Genomic DNA, 21,618 nt, shown 5'->3' with positions numbered 1-21,618 from the left:
CTGGTGCCTCAGGGGCTCATAAATAAGAAAGTACTTAAACACACACACAAAATTTTTTGAGAGTGATAATTTTAAAAATAAATAGGAAAAAAAGGAAGGCTTGGTAAACACTGGCTACTTCGGACTGGTGTCTTCATTGTTGTTACTCAGCAGAGGTAGCTGTTAAACACTGAGTGGGCATGACCCCACAAGGGCTGCGGTTGGAGCACATAACAGTGGTTACTATACATACGTGGATCACTTGTTATGTAAGTGATTCATGCACTCCCAGTGCCCTTGGTTGGGCTTATTCTCAATAAAACCAGTATCATTGTTCTCCTCAAATTAAAAAAAAAAAAATTGTCCTAACTCTCTCTGCTGTCACGTAATTGCAAGTATATACAACATATTTTCCTTAAGATAAATTAGGCTTTCACCTGAACCTTCTTCATTTTAGTCCTAAAATCTGTAAATTATTTAAAAACTGGCCTACTTTCAAGTTTAGATTTAGATTATCACTCAAGTGGTGACCAACCAAGGATAACCAAACAATCCACTACTGTTGAACACAGAAAATAATCATCAGTTTGAAACAGTATGCAGACAGTAAATTAATATTTGAGTTGTTAACCACAGTGAAAATTAAACAGGTGAAGATGTGTCTATAGGTACACCTAAAACCCAAAAGAAGGAAATTAACCATAAATGCAAGGTGATCTTTTTCTTGTTCCAACTCCAAAATAAAATTTGTCACAAGCACCAGTTTTAACCTGAATTATGAAGGATCTAATCTGTCTTTAGTACCTTAATGTACCCCTCCATGCTCCTTCTCTTTTCCAGCCTCTCAATCCCCATATTCTTTAAGGAAATTCAAAATTCTGTCCCTTTAGCTTTCTCCCTTTAAACACATCCTCAACAAGGAAATCTGCTATCAGACATTTACTCCTAATTGTACATTTAATTTATGAGCTTCCTCTTTCAAGGTTATTTGCTTTTCAAATATCTCCATTTGAGAAATGAAAGAGGTTTGTGTCTTGCTAAAAGAATTTTATTTCAACAAGGAGAATAAAGGAGGTATTTTATTTTATGTTATTGAGACAGAAGTATTGCTCGGTCGCCCAGGCTGGAATGCAGTGGTGTGATCACAGCTCACTGCAACCTCCGCCTCACAGGTTCAAGTGATTCTTGTGCCTCAGCCTCCTGAGTAGTTGGGACTACAAGCACGTGCCACCACACCTGGCTGATTTCTGTATTTTCAGTAGAGATGGGGGTTTCACTATATTGGCCAGGCTGTTCTCAAACTCAGATTGATCTGCCTGCCTCAGCCTCCCAAAGTGCTGAGATTACAGACATAAGCCACTAAAATGTTCTCTTTTTTTTCTTTCTTTTTTTTTAAGATGGAGTCTTGCTCTGTCACCCAGGCTGGAGTACAGTGGTGCAATCTCGGCTCACTGCAAGCTCCGCCTCCTGGGTTCACGCCATTCTCCTGCCTCAGCCTCCCAAGTAGCTGGGACTACAGGGTCCTCCACCACGCCCGGCTAATTTTTGTATTTTTAGTAGAGACGGGGTTTCACCGTGTTAGCCAGGATGGTCTCGATCTCCTGATCTCGTGATCCACCCCCGCGGCCTCCCGAAGTGCTGGGATTACAGGCGTGAGCCACCGCGCCCGGCCAAGCCACTAAAATTTTCTTTCCACAGGGATGTGACTTTAAAAAATAGGGAAATGAATAGAATCTTATCTGCTGGGAATCTTGCTTCAACAAGATCTCTTAGACTTGCTTTGGCTGCATTAGAACTCTACCAAAAAAAGGAATTTTTTTTAAACCTCAAATAATTGAGGTAATTAATTCCTTTCTTCAATTCATGGCACACTCTTTACATTATTCTTGCAAAGCCCCTCTGTGTTACTTTTTTTGTTTTATTCTTCGGTTTATCTCCACTTTCCCCCATATACAACGACTTAAAATATGCCTTTCCAGTCGACTACTTATGTATTTATTTAGCAATATGTTTCTTTATATAATATGAAAAATACGTATGTACACACAGTGGTTTTTAGACATATCAGTTGTATTATGCTATAAATCTTATTGTTTTTAAATTCTGTTTCTGTTTCTTTTGAGTTGAAAAAATGTGTAACTCTAGTTCATTGGTTTTGATTGCTATAAGGTATTCCATCAGAGGCATACACAACATTTTACTTACAAATTTCTCTAGAAATGAAAACCTAGGTTGCCTGCAACTCATTGTCACTGCAAATAATACTTCAGTGATTTTTTTAATACATGGACTTATGTATGGAATCCAGTTTCCAAGGTATCCCCAAGTGACCCTTGTCTTCTAGTATTCATGCCCATGTATAATCCCTTTCCACATTGTGTCGGGGTTAATCTTTGTGACCAACCTAATATGGCATAGTGATAGCTTTGTGAATTCCCAGACTAAGTCATAAAATAACACTGCTGCTTCCGCCTTGTTCTCTTGAATTACTTGTTCTCTTGGATTACTTGTTCTCGGCAAAACCAGCCACTATGTTATGAGGATGCTTTAGCAGCCCAGCCCTATGGAGCAGCCAATAGCTACCACCAGCTTACCAGCCCTGTGACTGAGGCATCTTAGAAGTGGATCCTTCAGCCCAAGTTAAACATTCAGATGACCGGAGCCCCAGCCAACATCTCGACTGAAACTTCATAAGCAACCCTGAGCCAGAACTATCCAGCTAAGCCACTCCTGATTTCTTGACCCACAAAAACTATGAGATAATAAATGTTTATTGTTGGTTTAAACCACTCCGTTTTGAGTAATTTGTTATCCGTCAATAGATAACTAATATCCTGAGGTAAGAGTTTCTCTAGGATCTACACAGGGGAGTATGCCCCAGTTGTTAGGTCTGTACTTGTTTAACTTGCCATGATATTGCCATGCTACTCTCCAGACGACTGCACCAGTTTAGCCTCCTACCATCAATGGAAGAGGGCTCTTTCTCCCTACTGCCCAACCAGTGCTCAATATTTGGATTATTTTTTCCTAACAACTTATTACAGATTTTGAATTTTGAAAAGTATCAAGCATTTATTATTATTATTATACTTTAAGTTCTGAGATACATATGCAGAATGTACAAGTTTGTTCCATTGGTATACACGTGCCATGGTGGTTTGCTGCACCCATCAACCTGTCATCTACATTAGGTATTCCTCCCAATGCTATCCCTCCCCTAGCCTCCAATCCCCCCACAGGCACCGGTGTGTGATGTTCCCCTCCCTATGTCCATGTGTTCTCATTGTTCAACTCCCACTTATGAGTGAGAACGTGCAGTGTTTGGTTTTCTGTTCCTGTGTTAGTTTGCTGAGAATGATGGTTTCCAGCTTCATCCATGTCCCTGCAAAGGGCAGGAACTCATCCTTTTTTATGGCCGCATAGTATTCCATGGTGTATATGTGCCACATTTTCTTTATCCAGTCTATCACTGATGGGCATTTGAATTGGTTCCAAGTCTTTGCTATTGTGAACAGTGCTGCAATAAACATACGTGTGTATGTGTCTTTATAGTAGAATGATTTATAATCCTTTGGGTATATACCCAGTAATGGGATTGCTGGGTCAAATGGTATTTCTGGTTCTAGATCCTTGAGGAATCACCACACTGTCTTCCACAATGATTGAACAAACTTACACTCCCACCAACAGTGTAAAAGCATTCCTATTTCTCCACATCCTCTCCAGCATCTGTTATTTCCTTTTTAATGATCGCTATTCTAAGTGGCGTGAGATGGTGTCTCATTGGGCTTTTGATTTGCATTTCTCTAATGACCCGTTATGATGAGCTTTTTTTCATGCCTGTTGGCTGCATCAGTGTCTTCTCTTGAGAATTGTCTGTTCATATCCTTTACCCACTTTTTGATGGGGTTATTTTTTTCTTGTAAATTAGTTTAAGTTCTTTGTAGATTCAGGATACTAGCGCTTTGTCAGATGGCTAGATTGCAAAAATCTTCTCCCATTCTGTAGGTTGCCTGTTCACTCTGATGATAGTTTCTTTTGCTGTGCAGAAGCTCTTTAGTTTAATTAGGTCCTATTTGTCAATTTTGGCTTTTGCTGCCATTGCTTTTGGTGTTTTAGTCTTGAAGTCTTTGCCCATGCCTATGTCCTGAATGGTATTGCCTAGGTTTTGTTCTAGGGTTTTTATGGTTTTAGGTCTTACGTTTAAGTCTTTAATCCATCTTGAGTTAATTTTCGTATAAGGTGTAAGTTTCAGTTTTCTGCATATGGCTAGCCAGTTTTCCCAACACCATTTATTAAATAGGGAATCCTTTCCCTGTTGCTTGTTTTTCTCAGGTTTGTCAAAGATCAGACGGTTGTAGATGTGTGGCATTATTTCTGAGGCCTCTGTTCTGTTCCATTGGTCTATATATCTGTTTTGGTACCAGCACCATGCTGTTTTGGTTACTGTAGCCTCGTAGTATAGTTTGAAGTCAGGTAGTGTGATGCCTCTAGCTTTGTTCTTTTTGCTTAGGATTGTGTTGGCTATACAGGCTCTTTTTTAGTTCCATATGAAATTTAAAGTAGTTTTTTCTAATTCTGTGAAGAAAGTCAATGGTAGCTTGATGGGAATAGCATTGAATCTATAAATTACTTTTGGCAGTATGGCCATTTTCACGGTATTGATTCTTCCTATCCATGAGCATGGAATGTTTTTCCATTTGTTTGTGTCCTCTCTTGTTTCCTTGAGCAGTATCAAGCATTTTTTTCTAGTCACATGAACAGCTTTAATTTTCATTTACCTTTTTGTAGTTTTTATCTTATGTAGACATAGCTTAACCCTATCTGCTTTCTAGACTGTAGAAATGGCCCCAAATTTTACTTTCAGCAAGTGATATTCAGGAGATGAAACATTCGCATGCTGTGGTTACTTGGAAAGACTGATGGTGCTAAAGGAAAAGCTCAGATAGGTATATAGAAGTTCCTAGAAAATAAGAGTTTTGGGTAAGACTGGGGCTAACAGATTTATGAGTTACTGTAGCAAAAGAAGTATTTGTACATGTGCTGGATGGGCAGTTGGCTAAATCCAAGGTGAAAGGAAAAAGCTCATTGGGTTCTTCTGGACCTTCATGGAAAGAATTTTGCACCTTAGCGTTTAAGTCCATGGAAAGGCAGTGGCAAAATTACTATGTGATATCCATTTGTAGTTTCTCTTCCTTAGCCATACACATGAAGATTAGCTGGGTTGTTCTCATTAGATGCCTAAAGAAAAATGCATTATGGGAATACCATAAATTGTGCGTAGTTCATTCTTTAAATGTTTTTTAAATTTAAAACCTTTTTTGGCCAGGTGCAGTGGCTCACGCCTGTAATTCCAGCACTTTGGGAGGCCAAGGTGGGCAGGTCACCTGAGGCCAGGAGTTCCAGACCAGCCTGGCTAACACGGTGAAACCCCGTCTCTACTAAAAATACTAAAAATTAGCCGGGCGTGGTGGCGGGCGCCTGTAGTCCCAGCTACTCGGGAGGCTGAGGCAGGAGAATGGCGTGAACCCAGGAGGCGGAGCTTGCAGTGAGCCGAGATCGCGCCACTGCACTCCAGCCTGGGCGACAGAGCGAGACTCCGTCTCAAAAAAAAAAAAAAAAAAAAAAAAAATTAGCCAGGCATGGTAGTGCACACCTGTAGTCCCAGCTACTGGGGAGGCTGAGGCAGGAGAATCACTTGAACACAGGAGACCGATGTTGCAGTGAGCTGAGATCGTGCCACTGCACTCCAGCCTGGGCAACAGAGTGAGGCTCTGTCCCAAATAAATAAATAAAATAAAACCTTTCTTAAAAATTAAGTATTAAGCTGGACTTGAAAAAAATATCCTTATTACCTCTGAACAGACTCCTCGTTATGTCCCTTAGTAAAAATAGCCCTAATAATCATGGTAGTGGCTATCAAAAGAATGTGGTTGAATCTTGAAGAGAAATTCATTAGTGAATGAAAAAGAGAAATAAGGCTTATTCCCATTTGGGAGTAGATCTTGGGTGGAGGTAAAAGGAAAGCTCAGTGACTTTAGTAGGCCATTAAAAACGAGTGAGGCATTCACATGACACAGATTTGCATGGAGACAGTAAAAGGCCTGGAGAGGCTATAGACTTATTCTAATCATTTTTCTAGTCTCCAGATATTTTCACAGCTTTTTCAAGATTGCATTCAGCATTCGTGATGCACTTTCCTATCTTCATTGTGCCAAGTCTCAATTCTTTTGAATACAGAAGTGACTTTTTTGAAACAAAGACAGATTCTACCCAGCCATTAAAACTTATGTAAATCTATGTAAATATTAGTAAATTAAGTTGAAAGGCTGGCTATAGTATAGAACATAGAGTATTTCTGTAAAATATATTGTACTTAGCATGGAGAAAATTCTGAAGGGGATGTATGTATGTATTTAAATGTTAGCTTTTTCCTCTAGTTGGTAGATTTTGGAAAGACTAATGTCATCTTCCTTATCTGTATATAATATCTGTGCAGCAAATTGTACATTGTTTGCTTTTTAAACATTTAAAAAATCTTTTACAACCAAGGAGGGTCAATTTAGCTAGTAGATATAACTGGTGAATTTACTTAAAAATGTCATTTAAGGATTAAAATTGATATTACATAATGATTGAGATGCAGGTTAACTTCACATATAAGATCTAACTTAAGTTAGTTTTTTATTGTATAGATATTTTGTATGTAAAATATCTATCTAATAAATAGACACTTCAGTTGCCTATTCAGTAGCAGTCTTGTCTATCTTCACTCCTTCCTTCCACTCTTTTTAGATGCTGGTTGGCCATATGATTCCAGGGGTGAATCTTGGTTAGTAAGCCAACCATAGTAATTCCATTCCTCTTGCGAGTGATTGCTTAATGAAGGCATGTCATAGAATTCTAGGTAGTGACAAAGAGAGCAAGTCTGCTGGGAGACTTCTGGAGAAGTGTCCTGTGGAGAACTTGTGTCCCAAAAAGACATATTCTCTTGTCTTTGGAGATGGTTGTCAGAGGCCATGATGCTTGGAGCTTCTGCAGCCATTATATAACTATGCAGAGAGAAGATAAAAGTAACTGAGGAAAGGGGTGAGGACGGGAGGGGGAAAGAAAGGACTTGGGTAATAACATGAGCCATCAAATTAACCTTGGAACCACCACTACATCTGAACATTTTGCTAGGCGAGGTAATAAATTTATTGTGTAAGCCATTTGATTTGAGTCTTTTCTTTCAGATGGAAGTATCTTGATATAGCCAGGGCTACTGCTTCATAGTTATTCAGGCTACATGCTGTACAACTCAAGCGTGCTTCATTTATGTAGATTAGGGTACAGCTTATTTTACAGATAAGAAAACTAATAACCAATACTGCTAATACTCATTGCCACTCAGCTTGGTAAACTTGAGTTAGGACTTAAACATTTGTTTTTGGCCTTCAAAAACGACATTCCTCAGAACATGCTATGACTGATTTTCTTGATGACCTTAAATATTTGTTGAATGCATTTTTCCACAAAATATTCCAAAACTGATTTGAGCACTGGTAGCATTACAGAATAATATCTAGATGTTTATTTTCATTTTATTTATTTATTTATTTATTTGAGATAAGGTCTTGCTCTGTTGCCCAGGCTGGAGTGTACTGATGCAACCATGGCTCACTGCAGCCTCAACCTCCTGGACTCAAGCAATCTTCCCCTCAGCCTCCTGAGTAGCTGGGACCACAGGCCCATGCCACCACACCTAGCTAATCTTTTTTTTAAGAGATGGGGTCTTGCCATGTTGCCCAGGCTGGTCTCGAACTCCTGGGCTCAAGCAATCCTCCCACTTCGGCCTCCCAAAGTAGCAGGATTATAGGCGTGAGCAATTGCGCCCAGCCAGGATGTTTATTCTTAAAATATTAATGCATACTAGTTTATTTAGAAACAGTTACATTGCTTTGGAATGAAAATATAAAAAGAAGAATGAAAGCTAACTTTGCTTCTGTACATGAGGAAGAAACTAGGTCTAACTTTAAGCCTCCTACTGTAATCAATCAGGCAACTGGAGAAAATATATGAAATAAATGTGTTCAGACATTAGATTATAGGCAGTACAAGACTCTAATTCCTAAAATAAGTGTAACAAATGAAGCTGGCCTTGTGTTTTCCCTGGCTTCTGCTGAAGGCACTTTCTGGACTTTAGCAGAGGAGGTATATTCTAAATAGAGCACAGAAATCACACTGAGTTGAGGAGACAGAGGTCAAAGTTTAGGAAGGCTGAGGTTGCTGGTGTTTCCAAGTTATAATACCAGAGAACAGAGGGCTACACAGAAACAGCTCCAGAAATCAAGTCTGCCCTGAGACACTTGATAAATACTAACCTGCACATCAATAGGGTGAAACTCTCTAAGGCCATGCAAAGAATGACCAGGGATCTATAAGTCAAACAATCCCCAAAGCTCACACAGGGCTGGGAGACATTTGAGTTCTGACCAGCCGAAGTAGAGAAACTTCATAGAACTTTCAAGAAATTGAGTAGAGACACCAAGAGTCATACCTTAAGAGTAGGGCTAAATTAGCCCTAGAGAAAAGGCTACTATACTCCTGCCCTAATGAAGTTTAAAAACAAGCCTCAAAAGGGTCAAAATGATCTGCAAGTAACTTAACAGGCTACTAGAACAAAGTCCAATACTCTTTGGAGAAGACAACACAATTCAGCGCTCAACAAGTAAAATTTAATATGTTTACCATTCAATCAAAAGTTACTATACCTAGACATGAAATGAAGGAAAACATGACCCATAACCAGGAAAAAAATCACTCGAGAAACAGACCCAGAAATGACAACGATGATGGAATTAAGAGGAAAGGACTTTAAAATAGATATTATAAATACGTTGAAGGAAAAATGAGCATGATGAAGAGAGAATGAAATATATCAAAAACAAACAGAAGCCCTGGGGATTTTTTCTTAAGTACAATATACAAAAAGAAAATATATTATGATCAAGTGGGATTTATCACAAGAGTACAAGTTTAGTTTAACTCTTGAAAAACATCATAATAATAGAACATTAGAAAATTTACCATATTAACAATATAGGAAGAAAGCCAATTATCTCAATAGATGCAGATAAAGCATTTGAAATTTACCATTTCATGTTTAAAATTCTAAGCAAATTAAGACTAGAAGAGAATCTCCTCAATTTGATGAAGGGCATTATGAAAAACCTATACATGGCATCGCATCTATTTGGTCTTTGACCATTAGTCCATTAGACTAATGGACTTTGACCATTCTAAGACTGGGAACAAGGCAAGGATATTCATTTTTACCACATATCTTCTACATTGCACTGAAAGTATTAGCCTTTACAATAACAAAGAAGAAATAAAAAGCACTCAAAATATAAAGGAAGAGGCAAAATTTTCTTGATTTGCAGATGACATGATTATTTACATACACAATCCCAAGGAGACTACAAAAAGGTGATCAAAACTAATAAGTGAATTTAGCCAGGTCACAAGACCCAAGAAAAAAATGCTTAAGTTAGATTTCATCAAAATTAAAAATGTATGCTCTTCAAAACAATATTTTTTATAAAGAAAAGAGACTACTGACTGGGAGAAAACACAGAATTGGCAATACACCTGTTTTTGAAAGGTTTGTATCAAAAATATGTTAAAAACCCTTATAAAATATAACTCCACAAAAGAAGATATACAAATGGACAGTAAGCACACACAAATGTGTTTAATTTTATTAATATCAAAGAAATGGGAGTTTTTTAAAAAGCATAATGAGATACAACTATACACTCACTACAATGGCTAAAACTAAAAAGGCTGAAAATAAATACCACTTGTTGGCAATGATGTAGAGGAATTTGGAACTCTCATGCAGTACTGTTGGAAATGGAAAATGGTATGACCACTTGGGAAAATTGTTCAAGTTTCTTATAAACTCAAAGATACACTTTCCATACTAATTCCACTTCTATGTATTAATCAAGAAAAATGGAAACATGTTTAGACAGGGACTTGAACATAAATGTTAATAACACTTTTATTCATAATAGCCAGAATTTGGGGGAAAAAACTGTTCATTAACAAGTGAATAAACAAATTGTGCTATGTCTGTACAATAGAACATTAGTCAGCAATAAAAAGTAATAAACTACTAATATGCCAACAAGTTTGAATCTCAAAAACATAATGAACAAAAAAGCCAGACATAAAAGACTATGCACCATATGATTCCATTTATACGAAATTCAAGAAAAGGCAAACTAATCTACAGTGAAAAAATGCAGATCAGTGGTTGCCTACAGCCAGGGGTGGAAAAAGATTGATTGCAAAGTGTCATGGGAATTTTTTGTGTGATGGAATTATTCTACTATTTAAATGATGTTAAAACTCAACATACTGTGCAGTTTAAATAGTTGCATTTTATTTTACGTAAATTAAATTTTAATATAGTCCATTTTTTCAGAGACCTGAAGATTTGGTATCTGGATGTGTTACATCCTGAATTTTATTGTTTTATCCATCATTTTTATTTATCAGCACTTTATAGCATAGGATGTGGTCACCACTACAGGCAGAGGATTTTCATGGTAGTTCATCTTTCAATGTTGATTTTTTTCCATGTGGAACTGGTGCTATGGTAGTGTAAAATACGTTTAAGCCCTCTAGATAATTTGAGAGTCATATGAAAGACAAGTGGAAAGGAACTTTCTTTTGAAGAATGGGGCACTTCAGCTTTGAATGTAGCAGGCTGATGCCTTATCTGAACCAAGAATAAAAATTATGTCCCTTATTCATCTTTATGCAGTTTCAAATATTACTTCCATGACTATTTCTCAATGTTTTTAACATTAAGTACGGTTGGGCACTGTGGCTCACGCCTGTAATCCCAACACTTTTGGAGGCCAAGGTGGGTGGATCACAAGGTCGGAAGATTGAGACCATCCTGGCCAACATGGTGAAACCCTGTCTCTACTAAAAATACAAAAATTAGCCAGGTGTGGTGGCGCATGCCTGTAATCCCAGCTACTCAGGAGGCTGAGGCAGGAGAAACACTTGAACTCATGAGGCAGAGGTTGCAGTGAGCCGAGATCACGCCACTGCACTCCAGCCTGGTGACAGAGTGAGACTCTGTTTCAAAAACAAACAGGCAAACATTAAGTACATCTATCGTACAACAATTGTTGTTGTTGTTATTGTAATTGTTCTTGTATTTCCATGATGCCATGCCTAAAATGTTATATTTACCAAATAAAGCCATTAAAATAATTATCACTTATGCGATATCATTACAGGTGCATGTACCATTCATTTGCGGCTATTTGGAACATTGAAAGTAGCACTAAAACACTAATATTTTATTCAGAGATATGAAAAGGCTGGAAAATCTCAGCTTTACTTATCATTGATGATTCCTATATCAATTCATACACAGATGGCCCCTGATTTACAATGCTTGACTTATAATTTTCCAACTTTACCATGTTGCAAAAGCAATATGCATTCAGTAGAAATCATGTTTCAGTAAAGTATTCAAATAAATTACATGAGCTATTCAACAATTCACTATAAAATAAGTTTTGTGTTAGATGATTTTGGCCAACTGTAGGCTAATGTAAGTGTTCTGAGCACATTTAGGGTAGGCTAGGTTAAGCTATGCTATTCAGTAAGTATATTAAATGCATTTTTGACTTAGGATATTTTAACTTACAATGGGTTTTTTGGGAAATAACCCCATCATAAATTGAGGAACAACTGTACTCCTTTTCCTTCTTCTGACCTCAAACTCTTATCTTTAATCCCCTACCAGGACATACCACAGGTAACGCAAACTCAACATATCTAAAATTGAGTTCATAATCTTCCTACTTTCTGATTTGCTCTTTCCTCTGCATTCCATACCTCGGTTAACAGGATTAACACATATCTAGCCACCCAAGGTTAGAAACCTCAGAGTTCCTCTGGACTTCTCATTTTACTTCCCCTCTCCACAATATCCTGTTGAGATTTCCTCTAAAATTCCTATAGTGTGAATTCATTTGTAACTTTCCATTCCCACTGATACTATACTAATTTAGCACTCACCATTTGCCAGGTACCAATATCTCACTTTTTCTAGTTGCCTCTTTTTTCTTTTAAAAAATTGTGATATAGGCCGGGCGCAGTGGCTCATGCCTGTAATCCCAGCACTTTGGGAGGTCGAGGTGGGCAGTTCACCTGATGTCAGGGGTTCAAGACCAGCCTGGCCAACATGGCAAAACCCCGTTGCCACTAAAAATACAAAAATTAGCCAGGCGTGGTGGTGGGTATCTGTAACCCCAACCACTTGGGAGGCTGAGGCAGGAGACTCTCTTGAACCTGGGAGGCCGAGGTTGCAGTGAGCCAAGATCGTGCCATTGCACTCTGCACTCCAGCCTGAGTGACAGAGCGAGACTCTGTCTCAAAAAAAAAAAAAAAAAATCACTTTTCAGCCTTTTGGCTAAGATCAAGTGTAAAAAATTGTGATACAATACACATAACATAAAATTTATCATCTTAATCATTTTTAAGTGTACAGTTCACTGGTAATTAGTGTGTTCACATTGTTGTACAACCACAACCACCATCCATCCCCAGAATTCTTTTCATCTTGCAAACCTGAAACTCACTATTTTATTGAGGATTTTTGCATCTATATTCATCAGGGATATTGGCCTGAAGTTTTCTTTTTTTTTTGTTCTATCTCTGCCAGGTTTTTGTATTAGGATGATGCCGGCCTCATAAAACGAGTTAGGGAGGAGTCCCTCCTTTTCAATTGACTGGAATCGTTCCCGTAGAAATGGTACCAGCTCTCCTTTGTACCTCTGGTATAATTCAGCTGTAAATTCGTCTGGTCCTGGGCTTTTTTTGGTTCATAAGCTAAATACCGCCTCAATTTCAGAACTTGTTATTGGTTTATTCAGGGATTCAATTTCTTCCTGATTCAGTCTTGGGAGGGTGTATGTGTCCAGGAATTTATCCATTTCTTCTAGATTTTCTAGTTTATATGCATAGATGTATTTGTAGTATTCTCTAATGCTTGTTTGGATTTCTGTAGGGTCAGTGTTCATTTCTCCCTTATCATTTCTGATTGTGTCTATTAGATTTTTCTCTCTTTTCTTCATTAGTCTAGCTAGAAGTCTATTAATTTTTTCAAAAAACCAGCTCCTGGATCCGTTGATTTTTTGAAGGGGTTTCCATGTCTTTATCTCCTTTGGTTCTGCTCTGGTCTTGGTTATTTCCCGTCTTCTGCTAGCTTTGGGGTTTGTTTGCTCTTGGTTCTTTAGTTCTTTTAGTTGTGATGTTAGGTTGTTGTTTTGAGGTCTTTCTAGCTTAAATTTCCCTCTTGACACTGCTTTAGCTGCATCCCAGAGATTCTGGTACACCATCTCATTGTTCTCGTTGGTTTCAAAGAACTTCTTGATTTCTGCCTTAATTTCATTATTTACCCAGGAGTCATTCAGGAACAGGTTGTTCAATTTCCATGTAGTGTGTGGTTTTGAGTGAGTTTATTAGTCTTGAATTCTAATGCGATCACACCGTGGTCTGGGAGACTGTTAGGATTTCAGTTCTTCTGCATTTGATGAGGAGTGTTTTACTTCCTATCATGTGATCAATTTTAGAGTAAGTGCCATGTGGTGATGAGAAGAATATATATTTTCTGTTGTTTTTGGGTGGAGAGCTCTGTAGATATCTATCAGGCCTGCTTGATCCAGAACTGAGTTCAGGTCCTGAATATCTTTGTTAATTTTCTGTCTTGATGATCTAATATTGTCAGTGAGGTGTTAACATCTGCAATTATCATTATGTAGGCGTCTATGTCTCTTTGTAGACCTCTAAGAACTTGCTTTATGAATCTGGGTGCTCTTGTATTGGGTGCATATATATTTACAATAGTTAGCTCTTCTTATTGAATTGAATCCTTTACCATTACATAATGCCCTTCTTTGTCTTTTTTAATCTTTGTGGATTTAAAGTCTGTTTTGTCAGAAACTAGGATTGTGACCTCTGCTTTTTTCTGTTTTCCATGTGCTTGGTAAATTTTCCTCCATCCCTTTATTTTGAGCCTACGTGTGTCTTTACACGTGAGATAGGTCTCTTGAAGACAGCATACCAATTGGTCTTGACTCTACTCATCTTGTCATTCTGTGTCTTTTAATTGGGGGCATTTAGCCCATTTTCATTTAAGGTTAATATTATTATGTGTGAATTTGATTGTGTCATGATGATGCTAGCTGGTTATTTTGCAGACTTGTTATGTGGTTGCTTCATAGTGTCACTGGTCTGTGTATTTCAGCCCTTCAGGACATAGGCACAGGCAAAGATATCATGACCAGAATGCCAAAGATAATTGCAACAAAAGCAAAAATTGACAAATGGGATCTAATTAAATGAAAGAGCTTCTGCATAGCAAAAAAAAAAAAAAAAAAAAAAAAAAAAAAAAAAAAAAGAACCACTATCATCAGAGTAAAAAGACAACCTACAGAATGGGAGAAAATTTTTGCAATCTATCTATCTGACAAAGGCCTAATATTCAGAGTCTAAAAAGAACTTAAACATATTTACAAGAATGAGACAACCGCATTAAAAAATGGGCAAAAGGACGAGTGTGGTGGCTCATGCCTGTAATCTCAGCACTTTGGGAGGCAGAGGCAGGCAGATCACTTGAGGTCAGGAGTTCAAGACCAGCCTGGCCAATATGGTGAAACCCTGTCTCTATTAAAAATACAAAAATTACCCAGGCATGGTGGTGTGTGCCTGTAATCCCCACTTCTCGGGAGGCTGAGGCAGGAGAATTGCTTGAACCCGGGGAAAAAGGAACACTTTTACGCTGTTGGTGGGAGTGTAAATTAGTTCAACCATTGTGGAAGACAGTGTGGCGATTCCTCAAACACATAGAAGCAGAAATACGATTTGACCCAGTAATCTCATTACTGTATATATACCCAAAGGAATATAAATTATTCTATTATAAAGATACATGCACACGTATGTTCATTGCAGCACTATTCACAATAGCAGAGACATGGAATCAACCCAAATGCCCATCAATGATTGACTGAATAAAGAAAATGTGGTACATATCCACTATGGAATACTATGCAGCCATAAAAAGGAACAAGATCCTGTTCTTTGCAGGGACAGGGATGGAGCTGGAAGCTGTTATCCTTAGCAAACTAACACAGGAACAGAAAATCAAACACCAAATGTTCTCACTTATAAGTCAAAGCTGATCGATGAGAACACATGGGAACATGAGGGGAACAACACTCACTGGGGCCTGTCAGCGGGGTGGAGCCGATGGGAGAGCATCAGGAAGAATAGCTAATGGATGCTGGGCCTAACACCTAGGTGATGGGTTGATCTATGCAGCAAACCACCATGGCACACGTTTACCTGTATAACAAACCTGCACATCCTGCACATGTACCAAGAACTTAAAATAAAAGTTGAAGAAAAAAAATACAATGTGGAGGCAAATACTGAGAATGCCCATCTGAGACCCTTAAGCAGTAGCTCTCCAGACTAGCTGGAGTATTATGTGAAGAAAGATACAGTTATGTTATACACCCAAATCAAATAACCAACTTTCCTTGCTCAAATTCCTCACTCAGCAAGAACGTTTCTATTCAGTTGGCTTTCCATGCAGCTCACCTTCAGGGAGAGATTGCAGCAGACAAGTTCATATGGCAGAAAGCTCTTATTAAAATTAATGTACAGCATAGTGACTATAGTTAATGATACTATATTATGTACTTGAAATTTGATAAGAGAGTAGATCTTAAATGTTCTCACCCCACCCACCCACCCACACACACACCCATACACACATACACATACACACACACGGTAACAATGTGAGGTGATGGATATGTTAATTAACTTGATTATGGTAATCATTTCACAATGTATACATATATCAAAACAGTACTTTGTATATCTTAATATATATAATTTTGATTTGTTAAAAAAAATCCTGAAACTCTATACTCGTTAAATAATAACTCACCATTCTCCCTTTCTCCAAGTCCCTGGAAATAACCATTCTACTTTCTGTCCATGAATTTGACTACTCTAGGTACCTCATATAAGTGAAAGTATACAGTATTTGCCAACAAAATGGACAAAGTTTTAGCTAGACTGAGAAAAACAAGACACAAATTACTGAAGTCAGGAATGAAAGAGAGTACATTACTACTGACCTTACAAAAGTAAATAAAAAGGAGTATAAGTGAATACTATGATCAAGTGAATCCCAACAAATTAGATGACTTAGGTGTAAATGGACAAATTCTTAGAAGACACAACGTACTGCAAGTCAATCAAGGAGATAAAGTGACTAGAACTATAACAAGGAAACAGACTGAATTAATGAGAATTTTAAAAAGTTTTCACAAAGAAAAGCCCAGACCCAAATGGCTTCACCACTGAATTCTGCCAAACATTTAGAGAAGAACTAATACCAATTCTTCATGAATGATTCCAAAATATTTGGAGAAGGGATTACTTCCCAACTCATTTTTTGAGGCCAGTATTATCCTAAAACAAAAATCAAATGACATCACAAGAGAAGAAAACTAGAGGCCAATATCTCTTATGAGATTATAGGTGCAAAAATCCTCAGCAAAATATTAGCAAACTAAATCCATCAACATATAAAAATAATTATATGCCATAACCAAGTAGGATTTATTCTAGGAATAAAAGATTGGTTTAATGTCCAAATAATTAATGTAATATACTATGTCAATAGAATAAAAACAAAAACCCCATGATCATCTCAATAGGTGCAGAAAAAAATCATTTAATAAAATCTTACACCTTTTTGTGATAAAATACTCAACGAAGTAAGATAGAAGAGAACTTCCCCAACAAAATGAAGGATATTGACAAAACACCCACAGCTAACATCAGACTTAATAATGAAACACTCAATGCTTTCCCCTTAATATAAGCAAGAAATAAACAAGTCACATACTTCTAGTCAACATTGTACTGGAGGATCTAGCCAGGACAATTAGGCAAGAAAAAGAAATAAAAGGCATCCAGACTGGGAAAAAAGAGTAAAACTAACTATCTCTATTTTACGGTGGATATATTCCTATACAGAGAAAATCCTAATAAATACACACACAAAAAAACTATTATAACTAAAAAACAGGTTCAGCAAGTTTGCAGGATATAAGCTAATAGACAAAAATCAATTGTATTTCTGTATACAGCAGGTCTTTGAATAACGTCAGTTCCTTCTACATTGTTTCATTATAAGAATGAGAAAAGAAAATTGATTCCACCGGATCCCCTGTCCCGTTTGGAGTTAGCACGTTCTCCCTTTGTCGTGTGGGTTTTTTCCAGGTATTCTGTTTTCTCCCACTTCCCAAAGATGTGCACATTAGGTTAAATGGTGTGTCTGAACTGCCTCAGTCTGAGTGTGGGTGGTGTGTTTGAATGCATCTGGCGATGGAATGTTGTCCTGTCCAGGGCTGGTTCCCGCCTCAAGCCCTGAACTGCTGAGATAGACTCTGGCCACCTGTGGCCCTGAACTGGAATCAGCAGGTAAATAATTACCTTACTTGTTTTTTTATTAATCTGTCTTAAATGTATGGATAGCTCACATTTATTTCAATGTTTAATATTATTACAAGTGTTTTGGTCTTTATTTAGAAGTTTGGTGATGTTTTTGTGACCAGAAATATGCTGCAGGAATTTAATTCTTGTTTCTATCAATTAACCTATGGTAAAGTTAGTTTCATTATACATCATTTCACTTAAAGCTGCAATTTCCAAGTATGTATCCATGATGTTAAGTGAGGACTTACTGTGTTAGCAATGAAAAAGTCTGAAAATGAAATTAATAAAATAATTCCATTGGTAATATCATCAAAAAGAACAAAATACTTAGAAATAAATGTAACAAATGAAGTATAAAACTTGTGCCATAAAAACTATAAAACACTGTGGAAAGAAATGAAATAAAACCTAAATAAATGGAAAGACAAGCCATTTTTACAGTTGAAAGACTTAATATTGTTAAGATGACAATAATCCCCAAGTTGATCTACAGATTCAACACAATCTCTATTAAAATCTCAGATAGCTTTTGTGTGTGTGTGGAAATTGACAAGCTGTTTCTAAAACTCACAAGGAAATGCAAGGGGCCAAGAATAGCCACAACAATCTTGAAAGAGAACACTTTCATGAAAGTTGGAGGATCACATGTGCCGATTTGAAAACTTACTAAAAACTACAGTAATCAACACAGTGTGGCAGTGCATAAGGATAGACATATAAACCAATGAAACAGAATTGAGAGTCCAAAAATAAATCCTTATCTTTATGTCCAATTGATTTGAAAATGGTGCCAAGACAATTCAATGGGAGAAACAGCCTTTTTAACAAATGGTGCTAAGATAACTGGATACCTACATGCAAAAGAATAAAGTTGGATTTCTCCTTTAACCACACATAAAAATTAAGTCCAAATGGATCACAGACTTACATGTCAGAGCCAAAACTATAAAACTCTTTTTTTTTTGAGACAGAGTCTTGCTCTGTTGCCCAGGCTAGAATGCAGTGGCTTGATCTTGGCTCACTGCAACCTCCACCTCCTGGGTTCAAGCCATTCTCCTGCCTCAGCCCCCTGAGTAGCTGGGATTACAGGCGCCCGCCACTTCGCCCGGCTAATTTTTGTATTTTTAGTAGAGACTTGGTTTCACCATCTTGGCCAGGCTGGTCTCGAACTCCTGACCTTGTGATCCACCCTCCTCAGCCTCCCAAAGTGCTGGGATTATAGGCATGAGCCACCGCGCCTGGCCTAAAAACTCTTAGAAGGATGCATAGGAGTAAATCTTTGTAACTGTGGGTTAGGCAAATTCTCCCTACGTACTATACAAAATCCATAAGTGACAAAAGAACAAAATAGAAAAATTGGACTTCATGAGATACCTCTTTAGAATCATTAAGATGGCTATAATAAAAGAGACAGAAAATAGTAAGTGTTGGTGAGGTTGTGGAGAGATTGGAACTCTCATACATTGCTTGTGGGATTGTGAAATAGTGTACCTGTTTTGGAAAACAGTTTGACAATTCCTCAAAATGTTAAGCAATTACTTTATAACCCAGAAATTCTACACCTAGGTATATACTTGAGAAAATTGAAAACATCTGTCAACCAAAAACTTATACACAAATTTCATAGCAGCATTATTCATAACAGCTAAAAACTGGAAACTCAAATTCCATCAACTGATGAATGAATAAAATAAATGTGCCATATACATATATATATATATACACACACAATGGAATATTACTTGGCAAATATGCCATAATACGGGCAAACCTTGGAAATCCTATGATAAATGAAAGAGCCACTCACAAAGGATTACATATTATTCCATTTACATAAAATGACCAGAATAGGAAAAGCTGTGAGAATGGAAAGTAGATTAGTGTTTGATCGGGTTTGTTGGTAGAGTTGGGTGGATCAGGTAGTAACTGCTAATAGGTATAGGGTTACTTTTTGTAGTTATAAAAAATATTCTAAACTTAGATTGCAGTGATGGTTGCACAATTCGGTGAATATACTAAAAGCCATTGAAATCTATACTTTAAATGGATGAATTGTATGGCATATACATTATATGTCAATGTTACTTGCGTCCGTGTGAAGAGACCACCAAACAGGCTTTGTGTGAGCAATAAAGTTTTTTAATCACTTGAGTGCAGGTGGACTGAGTCCAAAAAAGGAGTCAGCAAAGGGAAATAGGGGTGGGGCAGTATAGGATTTGGGTAGGTAGCGGAAAACTAGAGTTAAAGGGGGTTGTTCTCTTGTGGGCAGGGGCGGGGGTCACAAGGTGCTCGGTGGGGAACTCCTGAGATTCATTGTCCAGGAGAAGGACTGTCACAAGGTCAATTGATCAGTTAGGGTGGGGCGGGAACAAATCACAATGGTGGGATGTCATCAGTTAAGGCAGGAACTGAATATTTCACTTCTTTTGTGGTTCTTCAATTGCTTCAGGCAATCTGGATGTATACGTTCAGGTCACAGGGGTTATGATGGCTTAGCTTGGGCTCAGAGGCCTAAAGTCAATTAAGCTGTTAAAGAAAGTCGTCTCACTGACTCACTGTTGAATTTCAAGGTGATACAATTATTGTAGGTGTGGACACAAATATTGCCTATTCCCTAAAGAACATGCCTGAGAAATTGGAAGGCATAAGAAAGATGAAGTATATTAAATACGACCCAGGCATGCAGCGGCTAATGCCTGTAATCCCAGCAACTAGTGAGGCTGAGGTGGGAAGATCACTTAAGGCGAGGAGTTTGAAACCAGCCTGGGTGACAAAGCAAGGTCCCATCTCTACACAAACTAAAAATATTTGCCCAGCACAGTGGTGCATGCCTATAGTCCCAGCTACTTGGGAAGCTGAGGCAGAAGGATGGCTTGAGCCCGGGAGTTGGAGGCTGCAGTGAGCTATGATTGCACCACAGCACCCCAGCCTGGGTGACAGCCAGACCCTATCTCCTAAAAACAAACAAACAAATGAACAACAACAACAACAAAAACAAACAAAAAAACAGGCAAAACAAAAAAAGTCCAGGCCTATTATATATTGGTCTCATAGGAGACTCTTTCTTGGGTATGATTATCCTAGATAGGTAAAGGTGGACAAGATTCATTTAAACCACAAATGCTTTGTCAGTACCAAAATGGAATCACTTATGTCAAACCCTAACAAAATGGAGCTGGAAGGTTGTAAAGGAGGTACGGTCATTCACACATAGTCCTGTAACAGGAACTGTCACAAAGGACTTTCCCAACTGGAATTTCCAGCTAAGCCACTTCTATGATGGCACTCTTCTAGCAATAGCCGGTACCACTAATGAACAAATGCCACCATCTGTAATAAGCCCCTGTAGCCCAGGGTGTTGTTTCAATACAGTTTAGTGGATTTCTCCTTTTTTATTTTTTTAGAGACAGGGTCCTGCTCTGTCACCTAGGCTGCAGTACAGTGGTGATCTTAGCTCACTGCAGCCTCAAAATCCTGGGCTTGAGCCTCAGCCACCCTAATAGCTGGGATTACAAGGAATAAACCACCATGCCTGGCTGATTTCTTCTTTTGCCTCTAAAAACTTCCTGTTGCCCCAACCCCCTCTGACGCATCTATGGTTGCCAATGCATTCATATTGTGGATTGCAAGCCCTTGCCATTCTCCAACAACTTCTTTGTTTCTTTCTTGGTCTCTCTGTGGCTCAGTTTGGGTTGACACTGCTTTTGGCAGTTCTAGTAACACTAATTTCATAACCATCACCATGGAAGATTCCATAAGACAAAATCTATATGTATCAAAAAAACAAAATATTTTTTCTTTGGAAAAATAATTGGATTTAACTTAAATTCCTTTTACTTTTTATGCCTTTGGACTTTAATTTTCAAGGAGATTTAAACTTAGGTCTTTAATTTTATTTTATGAATTTCATAACAGGAAGCAGTTAGAGTCATATTTTAGTCATTTTGTTGCTGGAATATTTTAATTTAGTTACTTAATCTCATTGCAGAGCCTCTCATGAACAAATCTGGACACTATGGCGGCACATAGTTTACAATGGGA

The 21,618-nt window shown here is 37.8% G+C and overlaps 1 protein-coding gene across 14 annotated transcripts in view; it reads left to right on the top strand.

Moving 5' to 3' along the window:
* The window catches only part of BAZ2B (bromodomain adjacent to zinc finger domain 2B), a 403,884-nt gene extending 401,119 nt beyond the window's left edge, over positions 1–2,765 (top strand). For all 14 annotated transcript variants that reach the window (XM_063694870.1, XM_063694875.1, XM_063694874.1 and 11 more), the window contains one exon: positions 2,506–2,765. In XM_063694870.1, coding sequence (XP_063550940.1) covers positions 2,506–2,598 — 93 coding nt within the window. In that variant the 3' untranslated portion in view covers positions 2,599–2,765. The remainder of the gene's footprint in view (positions 1–2,505) is intronic.
* The last annotated feature ends 18,853 nt before the right edge of the window (positions 2,766–21,618 follow it).

Source organism: Gorilla gorilla, chromosome 11 (assembly GCF_029281585.2).
Source record: "Gorilla gorilla gorilla isolate KB3781 chromosome 11, NHGRI_mGorGor1-v2.1_pri, whole genome shotgun sequence".
Lineage (NCBI taxonomy): Eukaryota > Metazoa > Chordata > Mammalia > Primates > Hominidae > Gorilla > Gorilla gorilla.
The sequence above is the reverse complement of the archived record's forward strand: the minus strand, read 5'-3'. Positions and strand labels throughout refer to the sequence as shown.